Source organism: Pieris rapae, chromosome 24 (assembly GCF_905147795.1).
Source record: "Pieris rapae chromosome 24, ilPieRapa1.1, whole genome shotgun sequence".
Taxonomy (NCBI): domain Eukaryota; kingdom Metazoa; phylum Arthropoda; class Insecta; order Lepidoptera; family Pieridae; genus Pieris; species Pieris rapae.
This window is the reverse complement of record NC_059532.1, coordinates 2,023,213-2,034,099: the sequence shown is the minus strand read 5'-3', so window position 1 is coordinate 2,034,099 and position 10,887 is coordinate 2,023,213. Positions and strand designations below refer to the sequence as shown.

Here is a 10,887-nt window from a genome sequence, read left to right as displayed (position 1 = left end):
ACCAATAAGAATTAAATAGCTTATTTGGAACTTATCCGGACATTGTGAAACAGGCCCTTAGATTATGATTAATATGACATTTGTGTGCCAATTTTTTATAGCTGATTGTGAGGATTTTTAAAATCTAAATGTTCGATTTTAAAATGATTTACCATTTATTTCTTATAAGGCCAGAACAGAAATTAACACCGCTCGTTTGATGAAGAAAAACATAGTGAGAAAACCGCCATGGCCTTATCAATTAGTGTAAGGTACAAAAGGTTGATCATCTACTCGCCTATTATTTTTTATTTATTTATTTATTCACACTTCGTTGCTAGAAAGAAACACAAATAACACAATATATATAAATTACAAGGGATGCAACGGGCGGCCTTATCGATAACAAGCGATCTCTTCCAGGCAACCCTAGTAAGAAAAGAAAACAATAAATAAATATGTTAAGTGCAAGAAGTGCATTTTGGTGGTTCACTATTATTATGTGTTTAAGTGAGCTTCAGTCCTTCAGGCCTTCACCCAATAATCCTACAAATTATATTATTTATTTTATTTTATTTATTTAAGTATTCCTACAGCTATTAAACAATATCCAAACAATTACATTACACACAAAAGCCAAAACGGAATACACATATAAACAGAAACATAAAGAACAGTTTTACAAAGCACAGTTGTAAGATTGATTGATCGGTAGATCAAAACATATATTCAACATGAAACAACAAACAAAGCCATTATTGGTAAAAGTTACCTGAATTTTTTAAAATATTTTTTTAAGAATTTTTAGTCACATTAAATATATCGATTTGCTGGTAATTTATGTTGTAATCTGTAGGTATGCGATACATAACCGAGTTTCGTAAATAGTTGGTCTTAGAGCGAGGAATTTCGAATAATTGGATTTGCCTTGTATTGGTTGATGAAATTAATTAAATTAAATTAGGTATCTAAAATCTAAAATCTAACCAAGCTAGCTTATAATAATAGTAAATATTATCTAGTAGCAAATATTATATTATTAATAGTAAATATAATAGTTTTAGGTAAATAATATCACTACATAGTATAAAACAAAGTCGCTTTCTCTGTCCCTATGTCCCTTTGTATGCTTAAATCTTTGAAACTACGCAACGGATTTTGATGCGGTTTTTTTAATAGATAGAGTGATTCCAGAGGAAGGTTTATATGTATAAGAACATCCATTAAATAGTGGAGAAGTACTGTTATTTTTGAGGTTTCTAATGTGATGTCGTAAATAATTACATTTTTTCCGCTTACATTGCAAACGCAGGCTGAACCCTACGAGTTTTATCAAAATAATGTACTAAGTATTTTACACATTGAATAACATGGAAATAACAATACATAATAAAAACCTGCTTTTCATCAGCATTGCACCCGTGCGAAGCTGGGGCGGGTCACAGCAGTTACTAAATAAATAAGAATAAGATGGTATTAAGACCAATTAGTTAAGCATTTAAATAATAGTACCTGGATGACCGAGCTTTGCTCGGTATTTTATTTTTATTTTTGTATTATGTGTTTCTTGGAAAAATATATTTAAGTACGAATTACAGACTAATAAAGTGATGAAATATGAATATAATTATTATCGAATAAAGATATTTATAATCATATTTATGGTTTTATTTGACTGACATCTTTAAACGAGCAATTCTATGTTTAAGTTGATAAAACACGAATAAAATGACATTTTATAGCTAGATGATTCCTAGCTAGATCGATTTATCGCCCCCAAAACACGCCGTATACTAAATTTCATGAAAATTGTTGGCGCCGATTACGAGATTCCAATTATATATATTTTTATTTGACTAACATCTTTAAACGAGCAATTCTATGTTAAGTTGATAAAACACGAATAAAATGACATTTAATAAAGATGATTCCTAGCTAGATCGATTTATCGCCCCCAAAACACCCCGAATACTAAATTTCATGAAAATTGTTAGCGCCGATTACGAGATTCCAATTATATATATATATATATACAAGAATTGCTCGTTTAAAGATATAAGATATAGTGTCAAACTAGTATAATAATATGGGTAAATAAAAACAGTAAATAGCTACATTTGCAGTTTTTGCCGCGCACCACCACTTTGTGGAACCAGCTGCCGACTGAAGTATTTCCGAACCAATTCGACCTAGGGTCCTTCAAGAAAAGAGCGTACCAATTCTTAAAAGGCCGGCAACGCACTCGCGAGCCCTCTGGCTTTGAGAGTGTCCATGGGCGGCGGTATCACTTAACATCAGGTGAGCCTCCTGCCCGTTTGCCCCCTGTTCTATATAAAAAAAATACGTAAAAGTAAATATTAATATTAATTTTAATTAGTTAAGCGTATAAAGATATGTTAATGTAAAAAATTATATGTAAAATTAATTTGTAGGAAATAAAAGGCTTTTTATTTTTTTAAAAGAGAGCAGTGTAAGCTTAGTAGCTTCAGCGTGCGATTCTCATCCCTGAGATCGTAGATTCGATTCCAAACTGTGCAGATCGTAGGCGAAGGAAAGAAAGTCAAAGGCAAATAGTCGACGGCGTGTTTCAGGCACTGAAGGCTGATGATTTATATATTTGCCTATTAGATTGACAAATGATTATGAAACGGATACAGAAATCTGAGGCGCAGAACTATAAATATTGTAGCGCCATTAAATATTTTAATTTTATATTTATTTGATGAATCCTTTTCTTCTTATGCTAAAGAAGATTAAATTTCTTTAAATTTAGTTATAGCTACTAAAATGGTGTGATGAAACTTATAATTATTTTACATAATATTAAATTTTTCCCGACGCAAAATGCGTGCGTGGTCAAGTTGACTGAAGACAAAAGGTCTTGAATGTCAAAAGTGTCATAGCTGTAGAAAAAGTAATATAATCTGTATTTAATTCCCCGGAGTTGATATCGACTAAATGATGGAAGTGTTTTTGCAGAAATGACTCACGGTGTACTCTAATATTCTTTGTGAAAAATAGAGGACACCGTGACCACGCACGCAACACGCGAAGCGTAGACAAACATTTAAAATTGTCTAAAATAATTATAAGTTCATACATAGCTTCAATCCTATGTAATCATAAAATCAAATGCTTTCTTTAAATGTGTAAAAGTTATGTTAGTAAAAGACTATACTAAAATGGTTTTAATTATAAATAAAACAATCGGCAATTTTATTTATGACATATTAATTTTAAGTAACACTGTTTACAACATTCACAAGTTATTTAGAATCATTTTCTGACATCTATATATGGGTACCAACCCTTACCAGGCCTTTTACCATATTTTTCACCATACCATTTATCATACTTTGCAAAATTTGGGTCGACGTTATTTTTGGGACTCTCATCCTTGTAAATACCATATACATCATCACTTTCCACATTCGGTTCTTCTACATGGCCAGCAATTTCATCTTCTTCCGCTCCCTCTTTTTCTAAATTCCTCACTTCTATATCACTCAAAGTTTCCGCTCCGTCTCCATATCTTGCCATATTTTCGTCTTCATGTGTCACAGTTTCTTCGTCGTGAACTAGTTTCTTTTCTCCTTTGTCTATATTAGTCTTAATCTTATTCAGTTCACTGACAACGTTTTGTAAGACTTCCATGTTCTTTTTGACCAGGTAATCGACAAGTTCTAAGAGCTTCGCTTCATTATGTTTAGCATTATCGTATAGTTTGCTTTGTTCTGTTAGAGTTGTTAACAATCGCAGGTTATCATTTTCCCAATTAAGCAACTTGTTTTGATGCTCCTGAATCCGTAAGAGCAATGATTCACCAGAGTTTTGGGCGTGGCAACACGCAGCTAGCACGCAAATCAGAAGGAACCTGAAATTGATATAATAATTAGTATTTTATTTCAACATTATCAATATTTTGATAACGATCTGCTTTTGTATACTACAGTTATATTATATTCTATACGTTATGAACACTTGGCATTTAAACAAACTCAGGCATTTCACAATAACTTACTTATGTTGTTATTTTTAAGTTAAAAACGAATTAATTGTTAGTACCGGTGAACCCAGAGCCGTTTCTTTCCTCGCTCAACGAATAAATATCACAAGAAAGCGAGAAAATGCTGCTAACGTAACTACCACAGGGAGCAAACATAATAAATTTATTTTAAACTTCTATTTATTTATATAAATAATTATGTAGTGTTACAAAAATGTAAATTAATTCAACTAAATATCAAAATATTGGTAAGAAACAGTTTCAACTTCTTATTAAAAATTAAATTTCGTTAATTCTGCAAAGATTAATCGAGTTTTTGACGTATTTACAGATAAACTAAAAATAAAACAAGCGACGAGAACGTGATTCTTTAACCTCGTTGAACATACATGTGCACTTGTTACGGTGATAGTAAATATCATTAGACAACCAGTATAAGTATTGAACTGAGAATAGTCCCCCAGAATCGAGCCCCGTAGGTCAAAATTAAATACAACTTAAATAAAATAAATTATATTTATGAATCAAACCGTTACTAACTTAACTTAATACAAATACAGGCACAGAAGGCTGATCACCTGGTATAAAACATCAAATTAGTTAGGGTTATGATTTTATTAAACAATTGAGACACTTACTTCATTGTACTGAGGTCGCCGGTTGATATTATAATAGTGGCGTTTCAAATGAGTCCTAAATTTATAGATCGAAATATAATATAATAAAACAGTAGTCATGCTAATGCGTACAAAACAATATTTTCCTCGTTCGAGTTTATTTCGGTGGCGGTTGTTGGAGGATTGTTCAAATAAAACTGTCTATAATCGTTTAAAAAATGAGCTTTTAAATAACAGAAAATTCGGGATAGTGGTTCGACGATGGACTTACAAAAGACTACTTGACTAATTAAGTATCCTTAAATGTAAGTGAATATATTTTGATTATGGATAGTTTATTTTTTTGTAGTAGGTTTCAAATCCTTGATCATGTTGAAGTTGAACACAGTTATCTATTGATTCAATTTTTAGAAAGATAGTTTTGTCATCTGCAAATATGAGATATTTTGAATACTTGAAATAACCTGTATTTTACGTGCTTACATATAAAAAATGCCTAACTTGTTATTTGAACCACTTAAGTGAACCACTAGACTAAGTTATTTAAATAGAGTTTAATTTTCTTTCTCTCAAGCAGTTTAATCAATAGACAAAGTCACAGGATTCTATAGTCATGAAATTATTTTCATGGTTTGATAACACAAGGATAACTATTTTTCCCCTTGGTCATTTCGCTACGTTTTAATAATTACAGAAGTTATATAAAAAATATATTACTACATAGTATAAAACAAAGTCACTTTCTCTGTCCCTATGTCCCTTTGTATGCTTAAATCTTTGAAACTACGCAACGGATTTTGATGCGTTTTTTTTAATAGATAGAGTGATTCAAGAGAAAGGTTTATACATTTGTATAATAACATCCATTAAATAGTGGAGAAGTACTGTTATTTTTGAGTTTTCTAATGTGATGTCGTAAATAATTACATTTTTTCCGCTTACATTGCAAACGCAGGCTGAACCCTACGAGTATCAAAATAATTTACTAAGTATTGTACACATTGAAAAGGTCTATAGAAAAGTCCGTGATGGTATATGTCTATCTCTTATGGATAACCCACAATAACTTTTTTGTCATTTACTTTTTACGACAAATAATGGCTAATTTTCGAAGCGATTTTAACCAATACAGTATTAATCCTTAACCAATTAAATACCTTGAATACATTGTTAATTTTATATAGATTTCTACAACCCATTACAGCTTATTTAGCAGCGATCGAACGCCTATATTATCGGAGCTTACCAGCGACGGAAATAACAATACATAATAAAAACCTGCTTTTCATCAGCATTGCACCCGTGCGAAGCTGGGGCGGGTCACTAGTTTATATTAATCTATAGAACCTTAATCTAGAGAAAATAAAAAAAACAATATTACTAACTAACTAAAACTAAAAAGCTAATCTTAAGGATTCACGAATAGCTAATAGCGATGTTATACAAGAGAAGAGGAGATACAAGAGTTATATACAGGTCACGATTGATCAGGATATGAAAAGGTTAGGAAATGTTTATATAAAAGAGTTTTAAAAGATGTTAGGGAGGAGGCTTATTCCACAGCCTAATGGCGGAAATCCTAAATGAATTGCCTATGAAGGATGAGCTGTGGGATGGAATTTTCAATAGACAATCAATATTAATATATGAACTCGAAATAGTTATCTGGAACCGATACCAAATGTTTATTTTCAAACATCTTATACTAGATTATTTAAGTTCATTAAAGTTAATTAATTAATTAATTAATTTTTTATTTATTCACACTTCATTGCTTGAAAGAAACACAAATACATATATATTGTGATATACATACATATAAATATATATTGTGATATATATAAATTACAAGGGATGCTTTATCGCTAACAAGCGATCTCTTCCAGGCAACCCTAGTAAGAAAAGAAAACAATAAATAAAAAAATTATGAGTGCAAGAAGTGCATAACCAGAAGTTATATAAAAAACAAAATATATTTATATTAATCTATATAACCTTAATCTAGAGAAAATAAAAAAAAAACAATAACTAACTAAAACTAAAAAGCTAATCTTACAGGTTCAAGAATAGCAAATAGTGAATTACATTTACAAAAAGAACAGGAGATACAAGAATTACACAGGTCACGATTGATCAGGATATGATAAGGTTAGGGAATGTTTATATAAAAGAGTTTTAAAAGACGATAGGGAGGAAGCCAATCGTATAGACTCAGGCAGCTTATTCCACAGCCTAATGGCGGAAATCCTAAATGAATTGCCTATGAAGGAAGAGCTGTGGGATGGAATTTCCAATAGACATCTATTGGAATAGCGTAGCGTATAGTTAGTAATTTAATAATTTATTTTCCCCCAAAAGCCTAATTAACATTATATTATGATAACATAGTACTGCATGACAACAGTTTTATATTGCTACTGTAGAATGCATGGTTGTGTGTTTGTATCGGGTTTTTCGCGAACTACTACAACTAATTTTGTAATAGTAATTGATCAAAAACTGACATATTGCAGGGACGTATAGCGTCTAACCACGAAGTTTATACTTAAAACTAATTCATAGAAGTTTTTACGATTCATGCAAATATTTCTTAAAAGAAGTCACTAATTTGTTTTTTAAAAGTAGTAACTAATTGCGGTGCGAATTTGCTAGTTTGAGACAGGCCTAATTGTAAACTTGACAGCGTGCACACACTCGCTGATACACAAACACACACAGCACACACACATGTGCACATACACACACAACACGCATACTTTTTTTTTTGAAATAAATGATTTGACTATAATTTTAAACGTGAGAATGCTATAAGTAAAGTCGGGTAAATGTTACTCGCCAGTTTTAAATGAAAACAGGATAAAGATATATATTTTACATTATAGTGAATTACCTGTTTTAGAATATTCATAAATTTTAAATCGCTTTGGACCGGACACGCTTCAACATGAAGTAAGTATATTTTTTAATAATTAATTTATATGTATACTTTGTCCCGAAGGAGTTTATTTGGGGATTACGTCAACTGTATTGATTAAATTTGCACATTATCATTCCATGTTTGAAAACGAAATGTATTTTCGAGGATTCCTACAAAAGATTTGAGAGCTTTGCTTAATTTTGCTGGGGTGGTGGGAGGGGGCGATTTCCTGTAAATCTGTTTTTTTCTTATAGAACAGGGGGCAATACGTAATACTTGAACGACCCAAAAGCAGTCATCAAGTTACTGATCTTTCCTATAGTCCTCTTCTTCTCCACTTCTTCTAATCTCATATCATCCACCTTGCATGTTTGTATGTACAAGCAGCGGCACGAAACTCTAGCGCTGTCCGTTATTGCGCAGAAGTAAAAAATAAGGTACCTGAAGGGGGCTAGCGGAAAGAAGAGCGTCGATTGGCTCTCCAGTCGCATTCCGGCCCCCGCACCACAGTGCACATGGGCAGCATTCCCCGAATCGGCCAGCGCTAGTCTTACGTTTTTTTTTTATAGAACAGGGGGCAAACGGGCAGGAGGCTCACCTGATGTTAAGTGATACCGCCGCCCATGGACACTCTCAATGCCAGAGGGCTCGCGAGTGCGTTGCCGGCCTTTTAAGAATTGGTACGCTCTTTTCTTGAAGGAACCTAAGTCGAATTGATTCGTAAATACTTCAGTCGGCAGCTGGTTCCACGTGCCTATAATAGTAACAGACTGTCGCTTCTCTAGTACGCCCTGCATTGGGTTCAAGTATGTAGTTAGTATGTTAATTCAAAAACTAGATTTAGGGTTAACAATGATTCCTGTATGTACAACATACGGCAAAATCTTACTCAATCTTGAATCTTAATATAGCAAAAATATTTCAAAAATGTACAAATCTATATAATAAAATATTTTTTTCCAGATTTGTACTACTCTGCCTACTTGTGGTGTATTGCCACGCCGATAAATCTAGTAAATTATTACTATCAAAATTTCAAGATCATCTAAAGGCACTTTTCGATTGGGAAGTAGATAACTCCCGGTTATTGTCGACTTTCATCGAAAAACAAAAGAAATATGAAAATGCCAAGAAACACGAAGATATATTGTTACAAACTGTCGACAATTTGGTTAAAACTAACAAGGAAGTGATAGAAAACGTTTTAATTGTACAAAAGCAAATTACCCCAAAAGAGGATAAACACCAGAAAAGCGATGGTGTGTTAAATGAAAAATCTGGTTTGTCTAATAGATGGAACGACGAAACGGACTCCGATACAAATACACTTAAGTATATCAATGAAATCATGAAGTCCAAAAATGACATGAACGCAATGAAAAAATAATAATAAATTCCAACTATACAATACTAGTAAACAAGTACGTTTTTGATTTTTTTTATGTTCCTTAAATACTAAAATAACACAAGTCTGCAAAAAAAAAAAAAATAAGAGCTGTTTTGGTTTTTATGTTGAATTCTTACGTTTTTGGGTATGCTGAATTCGAAAATAACTTTCATTTTGTCCTAGAACGTCACGTTTTCTGACAATGTAGGTTCTATGTTAAACAAGTTATTATCGTAAAATAAAACATAAAAAATTAAAAAATTAATTTATAATTGCGTAACAAAACTATTTTTTATTTAAAATACATTTATTAATAAGCACTAAATACATTTTTTTTCCCAGTGAGACTCCTTTTGGTACATTTTCGGTTGTGGGAAGCATCTGGAAGGTCTCTTTGAAGCGTCCAACAGTATTCTGCCATCATTGAGACGCTCCATCTTCCCTGGTATCTTTTTTCCATCTTCTTAATATCTTGGTGAAATCGTTCACCTTGCTCTTCACTCACGTCTCCTAAATTTTCTGGAAAGTAGTCGAGGTGGGAATGAAGAAAATGTACTTTTAAACTCCTTAAGCAACCTAAGGCTTGAAATGCTTTTAACATTCTTTTGACGATTTGTTTGTAGATTGGGTCTTTGTAATTGCCTAAAAAGTAAATTCCTGCTTTTAAGCCTTGATCCAAGCAACTCAGCAGCGTTTTTAGGAAGATTCAAGTCTCTTATCAAATCATTTAGCTCGCCCTGGGAAAACAATTTCGGACTGTTGTCATCTTCAAATTCAAAACTTGATTGGTCATCGGGCTTAGGTACAGCACCATCTTCGTCAGAACTTGGAATCTCTTCCAAGGTAGCAGGGACCTTGGGAACTGATATTTCGGTCCCATGAGCGATGGGACGAGTAGCTGATTGCAGATTGGGGTAGGAAATTGACTGCTTCCATTTTGAATTATACCCTTTCACATCACACGAACAAAAGTAACAATCATCACTATGGTTCTTTTGCTCGGCCCATACCATAGGAATCGCATATCGGAAAGCTTTTTTCTTGCTCTTAAACCAATTTCGAAGGTCTTCAACACATCGTTTGCAGACTTTATGAGGTGCCCAAGCTTTATCCTGATTTCCAAGTTTTAAGTCAAAATACGCAAAGTATACTTTTTTTACAAAGTCCGTAATATTCACTTGTTGCTTTAATATCATATATTTGCCACAAATGTAACAGAAACTATCAGACGAATTCACACACTTCCGCACAGACGACATTGCACTATATTGATCTAAGATCTATAAAACAATGACGAGTTAACACGTAATTGTACCGCGCCATACTGGACACTGTCGGAGCGCGCACGTTCAGGGTACAATATGTTTATATTTGTTAATGTAGCTCAAACAGGTGTTCGTTATTTAGAAATTAATGATAGTTACGTCCAGTAAACATTTAAAAACAGTTATAAAAATAAAATTATACCCATAGTTTATGACTACAAGTTAGCCCAAAACTCCCTTTTTTGTAATAGAATTGTGTGATTGTAAAAAAACCTTACGTTCTGGAATTTTTTGAGTATTTTCTTAGTTTTCAGAACACCTTAATACATAGAAATCAGTTGAAAATATCCAGACAGCATTTTTGTTGTAGACCTGTGTAATCGACTAGGTTCTACAATAAATAAGATTGAAAACTGAAAAGAATTTATCATTTAATTCTGAATTTAAGAAGAGTAATAAAAAATAAATAAATAAAGTCAAAAATATTTTATTCATATAGGTAACATAATTTACAATTATGAACGTCATAAAAGAAAATAAATATAAAATGATTCACTTCTTACGTATGTACACTAGTACACATTTTTTTACTTATAACTTTAACTAGTGACCCGCCCCAGCTTCGCACGGGTGCAATGCTGATGAAAAGCAGGTTTTTAATATGTATTGTTATTTCCGTCGCTGGAAAGCTCGATCGCTCGATGTTCGATCGCTGC

At 32.5% G+C, this 10,887-nt stretch overlaps 1 protein-coding gene across 1 annotated transcript; it reads right to left on the bottom strand.

Moving 5' to 3' along the window:
* Positions 1–3,203: 3,203 nt before the first annotated feature.
* LOC110992819 lies at positions 3,204–4,656 on the bottom strand. The gene is made up of 2 exons (XM_022258785.2): positions 4,624–4,656; positions 3,204–3,853 (listed from the first exon to the last, which is right to left on the bottom strand). Exons 1-2 carry the CDS (start codon positions 4,626–4,628, stop codon positions 3,256–3,258), a joined length of 603 nt encoding a protein of 200 aa, XP_022114477.2. The 5' UTR covers positions 4,629–4,656; the 3' UTR covers positions 3,204–3,255.
* Positions 4,657–10,887: the final 6,231 nt, after the last annotated feature.